Genomic DNA, 24,221 nt, shown 5'->3' on the forward strand with positions numbered 1-24,221 from the left:
ATCTATTATATCTTCTCCGTTTCCCCATCCATAGCATCTTTCAGAGCGTGCTGACAACTGGCAGCGACAGCACCGAAGGCGCCTCGCTAGGGCACACGCAGCCGGCGGCAGCAGCAGCGCTACCTGCACCGGTGCCGCTTGCTCCCTGCCAGCGTCGCGGCACCGCAGAGCCCCGTCCCCACGCGTCCCCACGCGTCCCCACGCGGGAGAGGGCAGCGGCGCCCCGGGCTGGCGATTGCTCTGCGGCGGCGGATGCGAGAGAAGCAAACCAGATGCTGCTTCACAGTGGCGCAAAGTTTCATCGCGCCCTGGCTGCGATTGACCTTTTTTTTTTCTCCACCCCGGCAATTTAAGCTTACGCTGTTCCTGTTGGATACAGGGATGTAAAGACTTTAGTGACACGCCAAGAGAGTGCACGCCGCAGCACAACGAACAGCACCGCTTCCCCGCGGGGCTGCTCTCTGTCCTCGGGAAAGAGCCGGGCTCTGGCGTCTGCAAGGTGCAGCCCAGTGCTGTGCACTCTGAAACCTATCAATGGCTCTTGGCACGAAACGGAGCAAGGCTATTCCAGCGGTGCCCCGCAGCCGAGGTTTCCTGGTGGGGATGTTTGCAGAGCGGATGAAACTCGTCCCCGTGCCAGAGGCAGCCCAGGGCCCGAGGCAGCGGCCGGCACGAGCGTGGGAACACGGCTCCCTGCTTGCAGGCAGCAGGAAAGCAGGCCCGGCGCTCGCCCSCCTCGGCCCTGCCGCTCTCCAGGTGTTTCGTCGCTGCCCCAGCTCATTTGTTTCCAGGAGTTTTGCTGGCGGCTGCGGTCTCCCTGGGCCCGCCAAGGGCTCCAGCTCTGGCTCCGGCAGCAGCAGCCCCGTGCAAGGAGGCGTCGGCGGCTGCGTCCCGCTGCGCCGCGCGGCACGCGGGGGAGTCGGGGGAGTCGGGGCCCTTCCCGCCGGCGGTGGGCGGCCGTCGGAAAGGAAAGCTGGTGCCACCTCGTCTGGAAGCAATGGACCGGGGGGGGGGTGGTTTTCCTACCTGTTTAATTAAACATGCTAAGAAACTGCAAGAGGGAGTTTACTGGATTTTTTCCCCCCTTTCAATGCGCTGTAGCTCATTAAAAAATAAAGGAGGGGGGTGATTGCTGGAAACAGAGCTTTCAAATAAGTCTTAATTTAAATAATTGAACGGGCAGCATTTATTCTTCGCGTTGTTTTTATTTTCCTGCCGGCTCCCTCGTCACTTTAGCTCAGATTGACGGAGCCAGGAGCCGTCGGGAGGATGGAGCGGGCCAAGCGCCCATGCGAGCCCATCACCGTGGCCTCATGGGGATGCGTGGGCACCTGCCGAGACCCCTCGGGGTGGTGGCACCCAGCCCCTCTGCGAGGACGTCCCTTCCCTGTGGGAAGCYGAGCGCTCGAAGGGGAAATTAAGACAGGGGTTAAAATGCAGCCCCCGCACGCGCGGTGCTTTTCGGCACCGATCTTCTTGCATCTCGGCACGGCCCCGAGTTCCCCTTGCGCAGCCGCGTCCCGTTTTGTCACCGTTTCCCCCCCCGCAGCGCCCGTCTGCTGCACCTCGACCAACTCCCCGAGCACCTGCCCCGGGCGTTCGCCCGCGACAGCGGCTGCCCCCAGCGCCGGCGCCCTCCAACAGCCCCGAACTACAGAAATAAATACGGGCGCTCGTTCTGGTCGGAGGCTGCTGCAGCGCGCAGGGCTGCCCTACTTTTATATTTTTTATTTTTTAATTGGAGAGGGTTGGGGGTTTTTTCCTATAGCACCGACTAAGCTAAATCCCCCCTCTCCCCCCCCCTTCCCACTCTCTATTATTTAGCACTCAGGAAATGAATAATTTATACTTTGCATTAAGGAGAGGAGCTCCCCCCCCTCCACGAATGCAACAGGACTGTTTTCCAGCGAGGAGGAGGAGGAGGAGGAGGAGGGGGAGGAGGAGGAGGGGGATTTCGGGCGCCGAAGCCTGGGCCGAGAGCACCATCTGCCGCCCGAGGATCCCGGCGGCCACGGGAAGCGTTTCCAGCTCCCCGGCTGCTCCACGTGCCGCGCGTCGAGCCGAGGCGACAACGCGGGACGTGGGGCGGCTCGGTCCCCTCGGAGGGGCCAAGGCGGCGGGTGACCCGTGTCCCCCCGTGGCGGGGCCGGGGGCCTTCGCCGCCTCCCGCTCGTTTTGGGGGAAACCTTGCTGTCTTCTCCCTCGAGGCCGCCGGCGGCCCCCTCCCGCCTTCCCGCCACGGCTCGCTCCGGCCGTTGGAGGACTTCTCCAGCGCTTTGCTTTTTTTCCTCACCTTCTCACGCCTTTGCCCCTTCCAGATCCACGCCTGAAACGCTCTGCTACACAAATGTTTGCTAGATATAGGGAAAAAATGAAAAAGGAGCTTTTCAGGAAGGGGCTGGCCCCCTGGGTGCTGGGGAGCGAGCAGCCCACGGCCGGAGCGAGCAGCCCCGAAGCTGTTTATCCATTTGCACGGCTCCGGCTTCTCCATCGCTTTCAAACCCACGCAGCCGAGCAGGGAGCAGTGGGCGCCAGCCCTGGGGCGAAGGCGGCTCCGGGCTCGCTGGGCCCCCTGCGCCCTCTCGGAGCTGGGATTCGACCCTGCTTGCGGTGCTGCAAGCGGGAGAGGGGAAGGTCCCAGGGCCCTGCTCCTGCCCCGCCATCGGCTCCTGCTCCCTTGGGCGTTTTGCATTCAGGCACATCAGGGAAACAGTGATTTATTTTTATTTACTTATTTCTGAGTTTCGCAGGGTTAATTGGGCGGCACAGCTGACCCTGCCCTGGGGCCTCGGGCCGAGCCGGGCCGGGAAGGGAAGGGAAGGGAGCTCACCGCAGCCGGCRTTTTCAGCATGCTGCACAGCCAGTTTGGGCTGTGCTTTAGACAGGACCACTGAAGCATTTGCCTTAAAAATAAGCATACACATGCAAAATATACACCCAGCATTCAGGAAGAAAAAGAGTAAGGATAAAAACTAGTGTAAGAAAAAGGAAAAAAGAAGAAAAAAGGCACACAACCTCAAATCACACACCCAGACRTACCACTGCTGTGCATCACCACGCAAAGGGAGAAAGAATCTTTTTTTTTTTTTTTAAATTTATTTTTTAAAGGCACTTAATAGCTGTATAATTTCTCAGGCATGACTGACCAGTCCCATGAGAACGCCGTCCTGCCGAAGGGCCGAGGGCGTTACGCACCTTTTGTCCAGATTTGACTTTTGCTCCTCTCAGAGRGGAGTAAAAGAGCCTGGGTGCTACACGGTGACGTGCTAGAAACACCGCTACGGTTTTCATTTTCTCTTAAAGAGGCTGTACCCAAACACCACGGCACCGGGCTCCTGGGAAATTAGACGTGCTGCTCTTCACAGCCCCATCGGCAATAATTGGGCAGCGCTCCAAGGCGCTCGCTCGAAACGAGAGCGCCAAATGCATCACAGTAAACTAGAAAGCGCCCAACTTCTCCTGGCAACTCAATTCTCTCGCTGGGTTGAAGAGTGCGTAAGTGCTCGAGTAAAACCATATAGTACTTTTAACAGGGCACGGACACGCTGACAGCAAGATTTGTTATGCATTTATTCAGTCCTTTTGCGAACCGCGGTACGTATCACAGCCCAAGCGCTGCTCGCGCTGTTCGTACAAGCGGTGCACTGACTTCGGAACAGGGGAGCTCCCAGGAGGGAGCCGGGGGGGGGAACCCAAGCGCTGAACGGAAAACAGCAGCAAATTCGCCGTGCAGGAGAACCAAGGGGAAACACGGGGTTTCACGAGGAAAAGCCACCTCCGAGGTAGCAGAACAAGAGCGAAACCAGGTGGCAGCTACGAAGCACGAGCCGTACTACGCACACGGAGCCCTCCGCGCTCCCACRCTAGCAAGGAGCGAGCAGCTCCCGGGAAACGCACGGACTGCTGCCCAATTCCTAAAAGCAAGTTTTAAAGAACTGGCTCCCTTTGGCGAAGCTCGTCCCAGCTAGGAGGACTCGGCCACTCGCCTACGGAGGCGGCACTTGCTGGGCAAAGCAAAGTCAGGCAAGCAAGGCCGAGCAGGCGTTAACGTGCCACCCTCCCTCACCCATAAAATCCCCCAAATTTCTCACCCTGGCAACTTGCATGAAAACCCGAAGGGTTGCTTGCTAAGTAAGACCTCTGCAAATACCGGGAGGTCAGTCTTACGGAGGGTGCTGCTGGCATGAGATTTTCAAAAGCTAAACCTAAAGGTTAGGATCAACCTGTAGCATCTAAACATTTTTCTCCCTGCACGTTTTACTGTGTTTTAAAACATTAGGTTGGCCCGCATTTGCCAGAAGCCCTGATGTGTGGAAATCCTTGCACAAATACTGGAAATCTTTAAAGAGGGGATCCCTCCCAGCCTGCACACGCAGGCCTGAGGGCTTGCACTCCTGCATGGATACAGGGGACTACACATGCATTGCYGGGAAAAACTGCTGCCGAAATTGTACCAACCACTGCGTAACCAACCAAATTTTGTCCATCCTACCTCACTTACCCCAAAGCGTTAAGACTCTTCTCTGCAGATCAGCAAATAACTGTAAGCATAAGAAAAGAGTTATGATGATCATTGCGCTACTTTATACTTCTCGTAGCTATATAGTATTATTTGTAATTTAAATGATCTCAGAAATGAGGGGAAAACTTACTTTTTGGATCAAATTAAAATCTCCAATAAATTCTTAATTATTGTGAATTTAATGGCATTTATCAGAATATTCTTGCATGCATCTCATTATATATTTCAATAGGTGCCCTGAGAACAAATCTGCTTAATTATACAGCCATAAAATATGAAAAACAGATTGAATTCAGAGTGCCTTATTATATCCTAATTGTTCTGCTTAATTTTTGTGCTAGAAAAAGAATGGTACCATAGTTCAGCACCATTACGGCGATGCACCAGCTAATCAAGCGTGTTAAAAGGGAGAGATACCAAGGCTATAATCTGCTGCTATAAAATGGGGTGCTGAAGGCACATGCACAGGTGAACTTCAGGCAAGGGAGAAGCAACACATTCCTGATGCAATGGGGAGAAAGCGTGACGAAAAGAAACGGGCAGCATAAGGCTTTGTAGACTCGCATAGAGAGAGACCCCCCCCAAACGCAGCGGGCTCCAGGCACTCGCCTCCAGCTTTCGAGGTGCTAGAAAGAAGCTGCAGCACTAAGCTGGGGCAGCTGCTGAGAGGGCAAAGGTAAAGGACAGCAAATTCAAGCGTGGTTGCAAAGTAACTCTCCCTCTGGTGAATTTTCCTGCATCTCGCACCAGGTTTGGCTCATTTCTATTTGAGCTGTGCAAGGCCAGGGATCACAGGTCATGAATGCTTGAAAGAGGTGCTGTTCTGCAGACCTGGCCCTGTAAATGCCTCTGCTTTGCTTTGGAACGTCAAGCTTCTGAGCATCGAAAACAGCTACCCTTTTATCACCAGGGAAAAAGAAAAAAATTCACAAAATCAGCAACTGCTTTGTCACGAGATCTCCTCAGAAGCATGCCGACAGCCACACGAGGTGGCATTCAATCCACCACCAGCAATAAAGTTAAGGGTCAATACCTCAGTCAAAAAATTATATGAACTTGCACTTCTGGAAGGAGACGAGGGGCAACCAGCTTTTCAGACTGAAACAGCAGGGACTGTTAAGAGCTGGGAAAGATTATGTAGAGCAAAGGGCTGACTGTGCACATAAATAGATGTTATTTAGAAGAAAAACAACAGTTATGGTCTTGCAGAAGATCTCTCCCTTCCATTGGCCTCTCCTGCCTGTTTCTAAGCTACTACTACTACTGTAAAGGGAAGCACACAGTATAGCATATTATGTGATAACTTTAATTTCTCAGACACGTCTTACCCCCACTTGTTATTTGAAGCAACACCTGAAGGTCAGTTTCTTCTCGACTTACCTGCCGCAGCTTCTGCAGGTACCGTGCTTGCTCGCCGAATGGTCAGCGGTGATTAACATTTACAACAGACACTTTTTACAATTAAAGGAAGGCTATGACAATGCTTTGGCCAAAAGTCAAAGTTGTTTCTTTCCACTTAATAACATTGCATAATGTCTGTAACAGTTTAGAGTTTACAAACAATTAAAATATTCGAATAAGTGTAGCAGATGATGCCAGGTGAGTACACCACTCTAGGAGCTAATCCATTTTTTCAGCGAGACTGGTGTCCTCACGGGGGCTAAGTCATTGCAGGGCGGAGTGCCGGTTCAACAGCGGCGTGCTTGGTGCAGTGGCCTGTAGGCAGAGCGGTCTGTATGCAAGAAATAATGTTCAAATTCTTGGGATTTTTCTAATAGCAGGATCAGGACCTCACAATTGTAACTTTTTTTTTTTCCATGCAGAAAAAATTTGAAAGCTAAATAATCAATACAAAGTGTGAGAAATGCACCTTTTCTGATTTTCATGTTCATAGTCAAAAACGTGTTCCTGGTTGTATTTTTAAAATGGAGCTCCCAATTCTGTGGTTTATGGCATACCTTCTACTGAAACCCGTYGCTCTGAACTGTGTTTGAGGGAGTAGCCTTGCCCTCAGTGAGGGTATTTCATTAAACCTTTACTAGACCAAAACAAAATGCTTTTAATATCTCTTACAAGAAGTTTCCCTGTTTAAAAACAAACAAAACAAACCCCACTATTCCATCATCTTTGTCCAAGATCCCTAAGACAATAACAAAGTTTCAAGATTCATAAAGTTGCACACCTCCAAAACACTGACAAAACAAAACAATATAAAAGAAACAAAGTGCATCTTTAAGAAACAGCATCCCCTCAGGTAGACTAATCGTTTACTGTACCAAGAAAAATAAATCCAAGAGGAGAAAAGATTTAGAGAGAAAAATACATTAGCAAATACAGATAAATTTGTTTTTAATAAAGGAGTTAATTTTCTTTCAATCCTATATAAAACAATAGCAATTAAAAACTTCATTTTTGAAAGTAAAATATTTACATATGAACAAGTAACTGTGCAAAATTTACATGAAGAAAAATGGAAAGACAGGATTTCCTAAAAGACAAAATAAAAGGGGTGTAACAGTTGTCAGGTGTTGATAAAAATACTGATCAGCATTCAGTTTACACGCAAGAGAGTTAAATTCTACCATGAGAGTTCACACAAAGAAAGCCAAAGTATTTACAGTCATAAAAGTACTATCAATAGACAATTTAATACAATAACCTCTGAAAATATAAAGAACCAATTAGTATATTTGTAATAAAAAAATAGGTACAAAGAAGGGACTTTGCTCTGGACATCTTTAAAGTAGGCCCACAGCTTGCATACAGTCTTTTAGCAAAATAATTATAGTTTACATAGCCATTTTTATGTTATGTGCCAAAAATTATGTACAATTACTGACAAAATACACCAACCATTTTTCAACACTTGATTCACACTGAGAAACAGTCTTTTGATGATTCCTCTCAACTTTGATTTTATTTAATCTAAGCTTTCACTTTAGCTAAAAAACACAGTGCAAGTAAAATATATTTATGCTGAAAAGGTTTCTCTTTTTTTCCTTTTTTTCCTTTTTTAACTTTACAGCTTTACAAACTATAGCAAATAAAATGCATTTTTACAGATGCTGCTAAAACATTCAGAAGTAACCCTCCTTTATGGGATTTCAGGGCCTCTAATAAGCAATAATGTGATTAAAATTGAGGTTATGTTTAAAATTAACTGTATATCCCTCTAGATTTTGAACATTTGGGGGAAAGATAAATATTCTTAAAAATCAGTTTGCTTTGCTAACTGACTGTTCAAAAAAAAAAAAGCTAAATGAAATGAGGTCATCTGCTGTAGACATATGCCTATATAATTGATTTAGTTGAATAAAACTGAACTAAAATGCACAATTAATGTCGAAACTGCTACAGGGCTGACAAAGGGTAGCTAGTTATTTGCTAAACGATTCCATCAGTCTTTATATATGGCTTGTTTGGCAAGAAGGCCACTCAATCAAGAGATGAGTTAAAATTTAATTGTCCTTTTATAGTATCCACAGGCCTTGTAAGTATCCTCACTGTTACAGAAATGTATTTCTCTTATACTGAAGAGTTTATTTATAAACAGGAATATAAAACTGTTCCATGTAAAGAGGTGGTTGTTTTTTAAACAATATCCCATTTGCTTGTTACAAAAAGGCGTAATTTGCAAATATAAAAAAAATGTCCTCAGGCGGCTCTCCGTCAAAAATACCTTGATCTTTTCCATTTTACTTAAGGAATGCTTTATATAGCAATAGTGAATGGCTTGTCTCTCGCTCATTTTCTAAACAAAATATGAGGTCCCTGAGGTTCACCCGCGTTATCCTTTGTCGCGTAAACTGTCTGGTTGTTCCAATTCCAGAGCTGCCTGGGACTGCTGCACTTGAACCAGATCCCTGGAAAGGAGAAGAGCAGATAAATCAGAACACGGCAATGCCCACAAGTAATCTAAAGTTTCTGAGAGAAAACATGTAAGGTAAAAAGTAAGTGACTACGGACGTGAAGCTACCAAACAGTCAAACAGTGCTACAAAATCAGAGAGATTTTTAATTATTATTTATAAATAATAGCTGAATACTCAAAAGTTTGTGACATTTAATATAGATATATTATTAAAAAAAAAAAAAGGCACTGATCTTATCTTTAGGAAGGCACTACTGACAGGTAATCCCACAAATCAAACCAAAAAAGCCAGACAGTATTCTCGGTATTCTTCACAAGGTTGGCCATACAGATCCCCAGGGTGGCCTCCGGAGTTCTGCATGAGCTGGGGAGCAGTCCTCTCCACCTGACTGAGGTCTTAAATAGTGTCTTAGCTCCCCCACGACCTTCATGGCAGGGTGCCACGAGCTCTGCCTTTTGGTGGCAACAGCTGCAGCCATGCTCAGGATTATATTAGGAAGCAGCTGCTCTGGACACTCTCAGACATTCGCTAATGATCTCTGAATTCCTCTATCATTCGGCAACACTTTTCCCTCTGGTAGTTTGCCACACAGACTTGCAAGAGAAGCGAGTAGCGTACTGTTTGTCACTTTGAGGAACAGAAGGAAAGGCCATTAGGTTTCTTTGGAGATGCCCACATCCTTTCTGCAACTGTATCCGGGATGATAACTGAGTTTGCCGAGCAGCTCCCCTGGGTTCAACTCCAATGCATTTTCATTTGCAGAAAACACAGTTCTGATGGGATACATATTAAAATAACTCTTATAGGGCTGTTAGGTTCTTTTACACAAGCAAGGAAATCTTGGAGTGCTTTGAAGTCACCAGCCACCCGCAACGGCAGGAATATCGTCCAGTAACACGGTGCCTCTTTCAGTAAAGACCAGGCTTTAACCACCTCCCGTGTTCTCTGGGACATGCACTAGAAACAATTTTTGGCAGTAACAGGCTTGATGCTGGCAGAAGGACACGGTCCACCAAGGTCAGCTGAAGACAAGCACACGTCAGAACAACAATGACCCAAAAAAGTTCTGAAGCGGCTTCCTGCTCTTCCTTACCGGCAGGGTGGCGGTGGGAGTAGTACGGCACGGTCACCAGTAGATGGCAGGCACAGACCGAAAAGTTAACTTCCATCTCAATTTTAAAGTCCGGAATATTTTTGGCAGTCGCCTGTTGCCAATACCCTCCTCTACGTGTGTTTATATAGATAATAAAGGTGTTCTGAGTGGTCGGAAACTGAGTATTTCAGAGACTTGTTTATGGATTGTTTTTCCTCCACATATTTAATTTACTAGAATTCTCTACTTTCTTTTAATGAGACTTCCATATCAAGTGACACCAGAAAGTCCAAAAACACTCCACCAGTGAATACAGATTTATCTGCCTAAAAGCTCAGAGTACTTAAAAGGAGTGCGCTAAAYAAGAACACAGCAGACTTGAGAAAAGCCAAAAATATTTATAGGGTAAGAGCCATGTGAAACAGCTGCTGAGAACCCCACTCAAAATCCTCCACATGTCAAAGTAATATATTTATGATCAGTGTACAATACTGATTAAGAAAGCAATCAAACTTGCGTTGGAAATGACCATCTCCCAGCTAGTGTTACACTATATTCAGTGCAGCTTTTCCTGCTTCAACACAACACTAATAATAAAAGTCTGACTTTTGTTTCTCAAGCAAGTTATCCATTGAACCAGAAAACATCAAATCATTAAAGTCTTGTAGTTAGGAGACCTGTTTACAGGCTGGATTTTCAAAGGGGTATTTTAAAACACTTGTAAAAATTAGGTGCCTAATTCCCATCAATTTCAATAGACACTAGAGGATGCAGGATCACACACAATGCTAACTAAATTTTGTCAAATACATACAAATTAATACTAATGAGTCTATAGAAAGAATGCATTTTTTATATGCAGAAAAAGTAGTATTAGTAGAGTTTCTTAGCAGAAACTCAAGCCTGATTTTATTTTATAGACTGTAATATTTTAAATGCAAAGATAAAAGTTGCAAGTGCCTTTTTAAAGAGACAGAACTGTGTCACTCCTGTGACATAGAAGGAGTTCAGATACTTTTCGGTAGCTTCCAATTAACCCATTCAGACATAAAATTCTAAAACAGATAGCAACCTGTTCTGTTGAATTTTGAAACAGAGCAATTACTAGTTAGAGGTGATTTTACATGTAATTAAGATTCAGTATTCCTAGCCATCAAAAGCTTACATTTACAAATCTGTGTCTAAGTAGTGACAAACCTTATTTTCCACACTCCTTGTAATATGCCTTAACTACAAACTGCATACAAATGGTGACAAGTGGAGCTCAATTTAAAAATGTCAAGTGACACAGTAGCAAAAGCACAGCTGTGAGTCTATCAGATCAAAAGCAGCTGGTTCTTAATTAAACAGACAAAAAGATTAGATTTCCAGGGAACCTGTATTTAATTGGTTAACCAGTAAGTGATTCATCTAGGATAACTGTATTTCATCTAAATCTGACTAATTTAAACAAGTGTTCACAGTAGATGTAAAATGCATTCTGTAACCTAAGTGACATTAACAGACTATTAAGGTGGCACGGTTGAGCATGCATAAGTAGTCAATGCCACTGCATGAGATACTTTAACATAGTCCTCAGAGATCATATCATTTATATAAATATCTATCTTTTAAAAAGTATAGCATTCTGCAGGTTTTATAATTTTAAACTACATTTATAAATAAGCCTTTAATACAATAACTTGTTAACTTGCAAAAATATAAAAGATTTACTCTTCCCAATATAAACATTTTGATGACCTTCAAAACTCAAAACTACTTAAAGGTGCCCAGGAGGCTTGAGCTTCTTTCTTATAAATAAAAATAACATTTACCRCTATTGAGATTATTCTGTAACATTTCTTATCAAGCATAGGGAAATTATTGCTCCCAGCAACTCAGTATAAAAAAAAGATGAATTCTTCTGAAACAAGAGGCTTTTCTAGACTACAAATTGATTTAGTAGTAAAATTCAGGATGCTCAGCAAGTAATAAACAAAGTTATAAAACTATTGCTATCAGATACAAAACTTTGCAGGGAAAAATCCTCAAATTATGGAAAGAGTTTTTAAACCCTGTTAATGACAATTTTCAAGAAGATTTTGCTCTTTTTAAGTGTTAGAAAAACCTACACTTTCAACATCTTCTGCATGGAAAACAATTTTGTATTATCTGATATTTATTAAATGGTTTACAAATACAGCAGATAGTCCACCAGTCAACCTGAATTTAAATGAATATTAAACTAATCAAAAAAAACTGAGCATACTGATAACTTAGCCAGCAGAGACATTTTTAATTTTTAAAAGGCTGGCTTGACTGATAGGAAGAACAAAGGATATACAAGAACATCAAAATTAAATTGAATTGGTCAAACTGATCTGCTGTAGATGTCTCTTCCAAAACTATGGAGGTTCGAAAAAAGCACAGACTTGAGAGACCAGCGATAGCTTTCTAACATGCCTCAAGTTCCATGAATCGGAGAATATGGCAACTGAAATGTATTATCCCTATGTCATGAAATTAGTGCTAAAAACTGACTCCGGTTTTGGAGCAAACAAATAACACACTTTGAAATATGCTTCTGCTGCTCAGAAAACTTCCACAAACAAGGGAAGAAAGCTCCGAACACAAAGATTGTTATAGAGGCTGATGGAGCAAAACCACAGGGTATAAGGATTATACTGTACCTCTGTCCCTGATCCAGAGCCTGGTGAATCCACTTTCCTTTTCTTTCTGGGACCGATTGCAGCTAACGCAGTCAAGTTGGCATCCCTCTGTCTCATCTGTGCTAGCTCCTGTTGCTGCATCTGCACTTGCAAGAACAAGAACAGTTAATGATTTTTCTTTAAACTTTCAAAAGAAAAGTTTACGTTAAGGAGAAAACTCACCTCCTTGGCCTTCTGTTTCAACCTAAGCTGCTCTGGATCTTCTTGTCTAGATCGAGACTATGTTGATAAAGGATGCAGGGAAGGGTCAGTGAAGAAGAAAGAAAAAAAATAACTCAGTTACAAAAGCAGGTACAGATGATACATTTTACATAGCTTTTGAAAGCAAACTCTATTGCCTAACAGTATTAACACACATTTACCAATTAAAATGTTTTCCTACAATAAATCAATTCTCTTAGTTTCTTGTCTGAGTTGACCAACAAACAGAGAAAAACAGGAAGAACTTCAAGACAGTCTTTCATCCATACTCTTACATAAGGCAAGATTAATTATAATCAAAAAATTCTGACTGTTGTTTTTCTCATCTATTCTTTAGACCTGCAAAATAAATGATTCCATCTAATTCAGTGCTCAAGTACCCTTAAAAAGTTAAGTTTTTTCCAGTGATTAACCTATGTCTTCCCTGTTGCACTTCAGGTGCAGCAGAGAATTATATGAATATGTGAAATACAGTTTCACAGAGCAAGGTAATGAAGACTTAGGTCTTCGCTTCAGTCTTCTCTCCTCTGAAATAAATGGATTTACCCTCTAATCTTACTTCACAGGTCACATTTTCCAGACCTCCATATTGCTTTACTTCTGAAGTCTTTGCTGCAAATCTTTCTTGATAAGCAGGACCCAAAACTGAACAGAGTATTCCAGCTCAGATCTAACAGGAACTGAGCAGAATGAAGGTGTTAATTCACCTGTCTTAAGTGAGAACATTTCAGTATAAATCAGATTTTGACTTTATAAACTCATACTGGATCCTAAATCCAATAAAAATCCAGGTTTGTTTTGTGGATTGTCTCATCCAGAGCTCCTGCCTAGTCAGTCATATTCATCCTATATTTGGAGCACTGAGTACAACCACTAAGTCTAGTGCTTACGCATGTACTTACATCAACTGCTTTCTATTTATTGTATTTCTCCAACTTGTCAAAACTGTTCTGAATTCTATTCCTATTCTCCAAAATACTAGTAAACTTTCTATTCCATCTAGGAGTATCAGCAAGCTATAATACATAGATTCATCTTTTTCACCATGAAAAGTGCAAAGATTAATTTTTAAGACCCACCTAAGTTTTGGAGAATGCAACGAGAATAGCAAAGAAGCTATCTCACTTGGTTTACCATGGAAAGCAAAACAGAGCTGTAGCTAAAAACCCCATTCATCAAGCTCTATCTTTGAAGATTAGAGTCTTCCCCTTCATTGCACATCCTTTAGAATGAAAAGGAACTCTGTACTTTCGACGTCAAAAATGACACTTTGCAAATTTAAGTGTGAAATCCAAGCACTTGCCTTTGCTGCACGCATTAAAATTTCCCTTTCTTGTTCATCTTTACGCTGCTTTTCTATTTGATCAAGTTGTTCAAAGAACTTGAGCTGTGCTCGAACGTCACTTGCTTGTTCATATCTTTCATCATCCTGAAAACACAGCAAATATGTTTCTCATTACATATCTTAAAAACAAAGCTGTTAGCTTGTACCGTACTGTAGAAGAACATATACATTTAAAGCTCAAATGTTCACTTTGTCCTTTTCAAACAAACAAGTGTATACTTAAACCAGTCAAACCAGCTAGAACTCTTAAAAGCATTTTGTTCTATTCCATGAATTCATCAGATTTTGACTTTTAAACTAATATCATCGTAGCTTTAACCTCACAAATATACTTTAGAGGTTTTTTGGCCTTTTTGTTTTTTTTAAATACACTGTTTAGGCATTTGCATCTATTAAGAACACGTCTGTCAGGCAGCAATCTCTTGAGAATTAAAAGCAGAGCTCCCTAGTCCCATATCCATCTCAGCAGCATTAACAGGTGCAGATAGCTCATCCTAATAGGACATGGCCAGTTGCATAAGGAATGGGTGATCACAGTAGCTCATTTAACATTCAGCTACTTCTTCCCAAAGTGCCTTCATTAACATGGTTTACCATCAAAACGGAGCAGAAAATATTATTCTTCTCCTGTGTGCTGACACTGGGGGAGCAGGGACACCGAGTGGTACAAGCCTCAGTGCTAAATGCTACTGCATCCTCTCCTTGCTAAGGCAGTTATATAATTGGGCTTCCATAATTCAGAGTATACCTTTTTTAGAAGGTCAGTGTAGCCAAAGAATATTTCCTTTCTAAGAAATATTAACTGTGTGTCCAGTGATTTACCTTTCTCCCCTGAGTCTCCTTCCAGGACCTGGTGGGCCTACTGGATTGCAGAAATAAGGAACACACAGACACTAGAACACCACCGCACACACCAGCGTGGGCAAAAAAACCAACCAATGCTTCTGAAGATAAGTTTCTATGTGTAGTTTAGCAGCGGATCAAAAAGCTGGTTGGTAAAGATGCTGTACACTATACTGTACACTTGAAGAAAGGAAATTAAGAATAGCATATGCATCCATCGTATCTTCAGCTTTACAATGGGCAACGTGATGCTGAACCTAACGATGCAGAGTATAATGGTCAGGTGTGGTGAACCAGACTAAGGACCATCTTTTTTCTGCCTATCTGACTGTGCAATCACTGAACAGACTCTAAACATTTGACACAATAAACAAAGGTGGGGGGGGGAATAGAGGTCCTCTGCATTTGTTTTTAAAACATTTTGTATACACGAGCTGAAGCTTTCTAGTCATCCACTTGTATTAATATCTTAATTTAAGATGAATCAGTCGAGGAGAATAAATGAATAAATGAGGAGAATAAATGAACTTCGTAGAATGAAGAACATCAGAACACATGCATTAAGGCCAATACGATTGCTTGCTGAATGATATTTGTACAATTAAAGTTACCTTGTAAGAAATGTTCTTTTGTTGAGCAGTCTCCGATAATTTTTCCACRAGGTTTTGTAGTCTCTGCTGCGTAGCATGTGATACATAGCTAACTACATCAGGATGGATTTCTGTTATTCCATGTTTTTTACCTATGATCAGAATAAAAGTCAGTTGTAAAAGATGACTTTACAATACAGCTAAACATCTGGCTGATCTAAACCATGGAAATTTAAATGCTGTTTGCAAAATAAGGCTTTCATGTATTTCTCAGACAAGCATTTAACAGGAAATGGTATAAATGTAAAAGTTTATATTAGCTTAACAAAATTCACAACATATTACTAAAGGCTGTATGCTGCAATATAATAAATAAATGAAGAATGGTTTCTGATACAGCAGCAATTGTAATACGGTAAGTAAATATGATACAATGGTTTCTACTTTCATAAGCTGAATGATTGCCCAGAAGCACCAGAATATACAAAAGATAAGTACTCTAGCAAGTTTTAAAATATCCAAATCAATTTCTATGGGAAAAGGCCTTCTATTATACCCAAGATTAGTGAAATTTTCATTTACTAAAGCTCAAAAAGCATCAACATACCTATTTCTAATATCCTTCTTTGTAAAGGTGCTGAGAAGAGGAAGGTTTCATCTTTACAGGACCTTGTTAACGTGCCCACTAGCTCAGAGTTTGTTGCCAATATCCGAGCACTTTCCTCTGATAGGTTGACTCCGGCCATCGATGCAACATCATTGATGTCATCGTCATCCCTTAGGAAAGGAAAACTCATTACAGTCATAACATTTAGGGCTTATATCTACACATGCTGCTACAATGCAACAACTGTATATAATAAGAAGTTCCACAACGAATTGCTTAGATCAAAAAGGAAATTTTTAAAATGCATTTTTGTACTACAGAAAACACAATATACCTGGATATTTTATTTCATTTCTGCATTTTATTTTGTAATAAAAGCAAACTAACAACATTTGATTCCAAAGAACAGCACTAGAAGAACTTCTGCAATTTTGCACTTCCTGAATGTTTCTCTCAAGATCCTTTCTTCTGTAAGATTTTAACATATTGAAAACCAAGAGACCAGACACATCATTACCACAAAGCAATAATGAGCTGCACTCATCACTGTAAGACATGCTACACATCAGAGCAACCTGAGCAGAGTTGGGAGGAGCAGAGGAATAAATCTGATTTGCTTGTCCAGACAAGAATTGTTTGTAAGGTTTGATATCTATCCCCAGTGCCAGCTGAATGCTAAACCAGTCTGGCATAAGTATGTCCACAGATGTTTGTAAAAGTCTAAGAAAGTAGCACACCTGGTCACAGAAAATTCATCCCTACTTCTTGCAAGTTTGTCTAGCCTGATTCAGTGCCACTGGAATAAATGGAAAGGCTCCCATTGAATTCAGCAGGCTGTTCAGGCCATATGAGCATGCATAAGTATTTGGTTCCTTACCTAAAAGAACCTCCCCCAGGCTCTTTCAGTTTATTTTTCTGAGCAGCAGCTACTTGTGTTGAAACAGTGGCAATAGCTTTGTTTCCAGGTAATACTGTTGGTTTTACCACAGGTACTGCAAGAAGAAAGAAAAAATTTGTATGCCATACATCAGGTTTGTGTCAGAGTTCAGATTTACCAGCTAGTCATGGGCAGCAGTGGTAACAAGTCTGGCACAAAGATTTTCCCTCAGTGTCTGTTAGCATTTCACCCATCTGAAACAGGACCCTCCCACACACTTCCAGTACCTAAACATTTTCTGTGGCTGTAAATGCTACCCTGACTAATTTGTACCCCAGCCACTACGGCACCATGCGCTGAAGGGTTTAGCAGTACAGTACAATAGCCATCAGAAAGCTACAGAGCACTTAAGAACCGACATTCACAAAACAAACTTTATGTTATTAATACAGCATATACCAAATATCCTCACTTCTTACCTGTCTGAAGTTGATTCAATTGAATTTGTTGAGGAGTAGTAAGCATAATACGACTATGTGGTTGCCGCAGTGCTACCATTGGTGTCTGTGTCAACGTCACCTGTGGAGGCCTTATCAATGCCCCTGTTTTTTGAGACTGTTGGATAACCTGCAAACAGGTGGAAAGGAAAGAAATGTAAACTGAGAAACAACTACAAAGAGGAGGCTAAGAATCAGGTGGGAAGAACAAAACCTTCCAATCAACTTTTAGATTGTTGTTGTCTAAACACATCTGTCCATCAGTCTAGGATTAGCGTATTTTGAGGCATTTTTAAAGAAAAATTAGATACATTATACCTCACAGAAAAATTAATATTCCAGTTGCTATGTAAAAATAATCAGCAATCCATTTCTATTAAAAATTCACATGYAATTACAAAAGGTCCGGCTCAACTTTTCACAGATGGTTTCTACATACAGACCCAACAAACTACACCTGCCTGAACCAACTGCAGAACTAGAAATAATGGAGACACGGCACAGATAGTCCGGCTGGTTCTAGATGTTTTGTCTTCATCCAGAAACAGCACAAGCCACACCTGCACAGCATTGCACCTTGGGTTTGTTAGCTTGGACTCGGTCTCATACAACTACAGCCGTACTGCTTGTGAAGCTGAACTCAAAGGTAGGGCTGCATCGCACCACGTGGAAATTAACAGTTCGAGTCAGCAAGCAGAGCAGGTACCTCCGGACCACGCTCTGCTCTACAGCATAGAAAGGCCTGAACTTCCATGTAGGTATTCAGAGACTGACTTGAAATAACTGGAAAAATACGAGCACATTTTAAAATCCCCTTATTAACTATTTTCCAATTTGTTTGTCAAGCTGACATGCACACACCCCTATATATATATACACATATACACACACACAAGTGGTGAATTACTAAACTCAAAACATGGTTGTAAAGCAAACAAAAAGGAAACTCCTCTTTTTAGCACGATTGCCAACTGCGCTCAGCATAACTTRCTAACTTGAAATTCAATGCTACAACCAGAGCCATTTATGTAAATGAGTCTTCTGGCCTTAACTAGTTTTCGGAAATTCTTTTTTTTTTGCAGTAGTTTGGAGTAATCTACAAACTCCCCTTATTTCACAAATTCAATTTCCCTGATTCTGCAACTCAGTTTATTTTTGCTACCATTACATATTTTTGTGCTTTTTTTAGTCAAAGGCCAAACATGCAAGCTGTTTGTCTGTAAACCCAGCACTATGAGTTAGTGCATGTTCAGTTCTTAATCCTTCCCTAGGTTCCTAACTCCTTTGTAGATAATACCTCGGTTATAGAGTTAGTAAGACCAATATAATCATTGATTTTTCTTTCAAGGTAAGCACCAAAATACTTTTTTAAATCCTGGATTGATAAAAGTGATTGCTCCTATTCATTTTATATTAAAACTTCCGAATAGAGAAAGCCAGACAGTAAAGTGGCAAATGTTCTATAGGGAACATTCAAGTATTAAGCAGCAAAAAAAAAACAAAAAAAAAACACAACCTATCAAGTTAACCATGTATATTAATTAATATATATTCAACAAAAAGCTTAAACTTAGATAGCGCTCTGCTATCAGAAGAAGAGAAAAAGTGATGCTGGACAACATACTATTTTTATTTGGTTTTCAATAGTTTATCTGCTGTCCTGTAAAAGACATCTTTTCTCCTGTTTTGGGTTAATTTGTTGTTAGACTTATGAAATGGGACACAGCAGATCCTTCAGGACCCTGCTTTCTCATGGATATGCAGCGACTGAGAGAATCTACCAATATTTTGTACTAAAATAGAACATAACGTAACACTTCAATCAAGAACAGATTTTTTAATCATACTTTTTTTTTTTCTTACTAGCTACTTTCTCTAAATGGTTCATAAAGATCTCCAACTGAGCTAAACCACTAATTTAAGACAAGAAGTCACTGTACACCGAAAAAACAACTGTGCAGTAACAGAAGATGCACTTCAGCTCACATACCAGTGGTGTAGACTGCCCTTGTTTGCTAACGCCAACTTGCGTAGGCTGAGTTAGGCTGATTACAGGTTGTTGGAGAGTACTCGTTACAGTTGCCGTGGCCTTCCCTGCTGTGCGCTGAACTGAGGGGCTTAGCATCACCGCCGTAAGTGCAGTTGTTGCTTGCGTTGTGGGCTGTTGCTGTTGACTTTGCTGAATGAAAGCTGCAGAGTCTGGTGTTAACTGTCTCAAGGCAGGTAAACTCCTCTGAAAAGAAAGAGGGAAAGAATCTGCTTAAGTATTTTGATCCCAGATCCCAGATGAAAACATAAATTAAATGCATTGCTTTTTATAATTACTGTCAATTGCATCAGTCTGGACGCACCTCTGCTTTAGAACAGAACATGCGGTAGCAGCGCACACAGAAATACCCTGCTACTTCACGTTTAAAGCTAGACTGAACGACAGTACTCGTAGCTGTAGGAACTTGGGTATCATGGGCATCTAGGTTATATAAACCCACCTGGAACCCTTAGTGTGTATTTAACAGTCAAAGCCCATGCTGCCTTCCTTGATTGTGTTCTTATCTACATACCAAGCAAAAACATTTGATAACTTAAAAGACATACTGGAACGCTGCTTGAAGATTTCAGAATATCAGAGATCACAGTAATTTATTGGATTCTTACGTTAGTTATTTTCTCATGGTAAGAATTCCTAATGAACAGTTCAAGATTGAACAAGCATTTAAGAACCCAGAAAGGTCAGCATGAAGATTGCACACACAACTATCACTACATCCCTTGACCGTACATTAGTCAAGCAGAGTTACGCTATTATGATATAGTGCTATTGTACTTTCTCTGATTTTCAGAGATGTTTCAGAATAAACATTATTTTAAGAGGTGTCCAATCACTATAAAATTTATGCCACATGGTATTCATTATTGAGAGCTGACAAGTTTCTTATTTATCCACACAAACAGGTTACAGCAGAGGCATCGAAGTATGAGTTTGTTCAGAAGATAGTTTTCTGTATCATTCAATCCCTAGTTTTCTTTCCAAGACTAAAAAGAGATAATAAATCAATTCATGGCTTTGGTGCCAGAAAAAAAGCTGCTTATAAGCAACAGAAAAAAAAATCCTCACTTTCAGATTTCTCAAAAAAGCTACGACACTACAGTGGAAATTATATTATTGACTGTGCTAATCGATCATACTGAAAAAGTCTTGGAACCAAGAGGCAGAAATATTTTTAATGAAGCAAAAGTCTAACTAGGCACCATTTAAAACATCCACTTACACCATTGTAGAATTCCATCCGTACTGTTAAAAGATGAGCTTCTGTTTATTGCTGCAGATACATAAGCACAGAAAAATATATAGACTAAGTAACAAAAATTACCTTCAGAAAAGGCACAAGGTAAGGTTGAGGTGAAGAATTAAGCTCTCTGTACAGTCTACTGGTAAAGTCTTCTGCTTCAATTTTTCCGTCCTTCAAAATAGAAAATCCAAATGAATTAACTTATAGACATTAACTTTTTAGTTATCTGTAGTTTTATAGTAGTATCAGTTCTTTGAATGCAGTTGTAAAGTGTAACTTATGCCAGCTGCAGGGAACCAAAAGCTCAGCCAACCAAAGATCACATTTCACAGAGTAAAACTAAACTACGCAATTGATGTTAATACAAATTACAACTAGCAAGTCCTACATCCCCTGTCTTTTTTTTTCTTCTTGTCTAGCAAGTCCTACATCCCCCATCTTTTTTTTTTTTTTCTTCTTGTCTTTCAGTTTGTGTTTCAAGAAACATATTCAAGGATTTTCACTGTCACAGAAAAGAACAAGAATGTACTATCTGTACGTCAAGGGCTAGATGGAACCTACAGGAATATTTCACCTGACCTTCAAGCAACCAACTATTCAATTGCTTGGAATAACCTGGCAGCCCAGTCCCTAGCGCTTTCTTTCCCAAAGGTACTATGGTCCATCCATTTCAAATAGCTGAAACTGTGCCCATCACATGCTCAAAAAGCAGGTGTCTCTCATAGACCTAGATATACATTCCTCAAGGAAAGAGGCGCATCCAACTTTGGTCTTGTGACAATCTCTGTTTATCATGTGACAACATCGGAGGTACACAGCCAGTAAGCAGCTCCACCAGAAATTACGTGACCTACCCTAACTTAAAGATTGCTAACACCTCAGCTAAGCAACGTTACTACTCACTCTATAAATATTAAGTATCTTGAGCTTTAACATTAGCTTCAGAAAATATTATTTACTATTTATAAAAACCTGTGAATTCTTGCACTCAACTGTAGTAGTAACAGTAGCAGCTGTAGTCCTCCCTCAGGTAAATAGTTCATCTTTCTATTCATTAGGTTTTATCAATAAGAATTGTAAAATTGAGAAGAGTCAATTACATTACCTGCATTTTAATTTAATTCACATAAGTCCATGACAGTAAGTTAATGAATGTCATGGATTAATTCTCTTGCATTAATATGAAACAGAAATGTCCAACTTACAAGCTTTAAAGGAAAATTTAAGCATATACTTTAATTCAGAAGTAGCAAAGTTTCAATCTGATTATCTTACATTTCATAATCTCTCCTCTCCATTAAAAAAAAAAAAAAAAGCCTGTTTTGAGTCTAAATTTGCTCAGATACTGTTTCTTACCACTTTCAATGAACTTTTCTTACCAGCAGGTTCTGTACCAATTCTTTCACGTTAGCCGCAGTTTCTGAGGACTGTTTTCCAGATGATGCCAGTTTTATTAATGTAGACAGAAAGTTTTTGCATTTCTTCACATTTTCCATAGTTTCCTGTTGGGGAGTGGGGAGAGGGAAAACGGTCAGAGAAAGGAAGAAAACTGCTTTCTAATACATGATCTGATCATAAGCTCTGAGAAGTAAAGTCCTTCTCCAGTTCACCACTGCAGAATATTACCTATAGATTCAGGTCCCTCACAGCTTACTCAGAGACATAATCAGACCAAAATTATTATTTTGCTTCATATGTACACGTGTATTTTACATTTTTGTTATCAAAATATAATACATTATGACTCCTAATGAAGTTAGGGAACACAAAATATTTCAGGAATGGCATATTAAATATAAGAAATATGCATTATAACAGGACAGCAAATAACAAAGCTGCTCCTTCCCAGTGCACAGCATAGTGCACTCTGATTCTCTTTGGTGCAGTCTTAGAAACACGCATCTTGAGCAAGTCAGTGCCAATTTCTAATCCCATTTAATACTGATTCTATTTTGCTGCACTGACCAATTCACTTTTCTACAAAGATATACCTAATATGTTAAAAGAAAAAAACCTGCCATACAAACTGTTACACAAACCGAAATGATTATTTCTGCAGCTGTCAAAATTCAAATGATGCATTTACAGGCTGTGTAAATGATATGGTTCCTGCTGAAAGTTCACTTTTTTCAAAACCAATAGTACACAGAACTCCTGCATCTTTACTCCTCCCCATTCTGATCTGTATGAGTGCAGGTGGACGTACCAAAACACATCCTAAATGCACCCAATATCTTAAGCTGTAGCTATTATCTTACTGTGGCAGCAGTGGAGGTTGCCGTTGTTCCTTGCACGGTTCTCTGCGGAGTTCCAGTTTGTACAGCCGTTGCTGTCCCCAACGCAGTCGTCTGTGCAGTACCACCCAGAACAATCTGAGGCTGCAGAAAATGCACACGTGAGATTACTGTACTTGGAACGCACCAAAACCTGCTTTCCTGAACCATCAAACGGAAACCAAACCACAGGACAGTAGAACATCTTTCACAGCTGTTATAAAAAGTTGCTAAACTATCAGCTGTCTGTTGCAGTGGAAAGAAAGAGCCACCAGATGGCACAAAACACTACACAGTCAAAACTGAAATCCTGAAAGTTGATTAAGAACCGCATGATTTTTGGTTACTGAATAAAACTGTAAAATACAAGCACAAACATTCCCTCACACACTGTGGTTTCAAAACACTTAAAACAAGTACTACATTTCTATCAGTGCAATTTTCTTTTTACCTGTTCTCTTAAATGCCATTTTCAAAAGGGAGGAGTTTTTTAAAAGGCACAACTAACACAAAAGCCCAGGTCTTATCTTGGTCTATTTGATGAATAACTGGAGAGAACGCTTTTCTACTTTAACAGACAAGCTGGGAGTCCAAARCAGAAATACCACCTTTAAAGAATCAACACTGTAAACAAGAACTTTTGATGTACACAGTTCATTCACTGACTTCCAACACACTGTAATTACTAATGACAATCCAATCAGAGAGACAGTAATTGCTATCACACTAAAATTAGCTCTCGGAGTTTTAACAGATCATTTGTAAACTTGCTCTTTATCCAAAGAACCACAAGAAAGAAGGCTCAGTGTTGTCAAAGCTGACTTTCATTGGTATTTCGGGAGACAGAAAAGGAGATAAGGATTTAATTTGCTTTGGTTTTTGAAAGCAGGATAAATGAAGACCATGGCACATTCATTGCAGAAAAAATATGCAGATGGAATGACTTTTTTCACTCAGTATAACAGCAGTGTAAATGAGGGAGACTCAGTTAGGTAAATTAACTCTTAGATCTGGAAAGATCATGGCATAAGCAAAGGCTCTCTGAGGGGGAAAAAGGTTAAATGAATGCATAACAAAACTTGCATGTTTTAAATGAGAACGCTCTAATCCTGTCTACTTGAAGGATGAAGAAAGCATAATGAAACAGATTAGGTGACAGCAATCATACTGTGTCAGTGTTACCTTGAAGTCAAGTTGAGAATTTTATACTTTCGTGATGATTTTAAACTCAAAAAAAAAAAAAAAATATATATATATATATATATATATATATATATATATATATATATCTCCTTGTGGATATATATCCACCCACAAGGAAGCCTATCATTAATACAGACCAGGATATTAGAAGAGACTCCTCTGTCCTAAGACAATGATTTATCCTTGGGGCATCAGAACCCCTGTAAGCGTATAAACCAAAGCAGAGACTTCCAAGAGGGAGAAATTTTGTAGCGGAGAAGTCTATCAGCACCGCCTTTTTGTAACTGTAAATTTTGCTGCA

General features: G+C 41.1%; 1 protein-coding gene across 2 annotated transcripts in view; it reads right to left on the reverse strand.

Annotated features, from left to right (window-relative positions):
- Positions 1–5,814: 5,814 nt before the first annotated feature.
- Positions 5,815–24,221, reverse strand: part of TAF4 (TATA-box binding protein associated factor 4) — a 42,530-nt gene continuing 24,123 nt past the window's right edge. The window contains exons 5-16 of one of the 2 annotated variants that reach the window (XM_026089757.1): positions 22,703–22,822; positions 21,824–21,946; positions 20,526–20,615; positions 19,145–19,387; positions 17,137–17,284; positions 16,658–16,772; positions 15,781–15,950; positions 15,195–15,325; positions 13,699–13,824; positions 12,357–12,413; positions 12,156–12,275; positions 5,815–8,385 (exon numbers count right to left, since the gene is read on the reverse strand). In XM_026089757.1, coding sequence (XP_025945542.1) covers positions 8,218–8,385; positions 12,156–12,275; positions 12,357–12,413; positions 13,699–13,824; positions 15,195–15,325; positions 15,781–15,950; positions 16,658–16,772; positions 17,137–17,284; positions 19,145–19,387; positions 20,526–20,615; positions 21,824–21,946; positions 22,703–22,822 — 1,611 coding nt within the window. In that variant the 3' untranslated portion in view covers positions 5,815–8,217. Of the gene's footprint in view, positions 8,386–12,155; positions 12,276–12,356; positions 12,414–13,698; positions 13,825–15,194; positions 15,326–15,777; positions 15,951–16,657; positions 16,773–17,136; positions 17,285–19,144; positions 19,388–20,525; positions 20,616–21,823; positions 21,947–22,702; positions 22,823–24,221 lie in introns of those variants that run through there. The other variant, XM_026089838.1, reaches the window with a different exon arrangement.

Source organism: Apteryx rowi, unplaced genomic scaffold (assembly GCF_003343035.1).
Source record: "Apteryx rowi isolate R43461 unplaced genomic scaffold, aptRow1 scaffold_0, whole genome shotgun sequence".
NCBI lineage: Eukaryota > Metazoa > Chordata > Aves > Apterygiformes > Apterygidae > Apteryx > Apteryx rowi.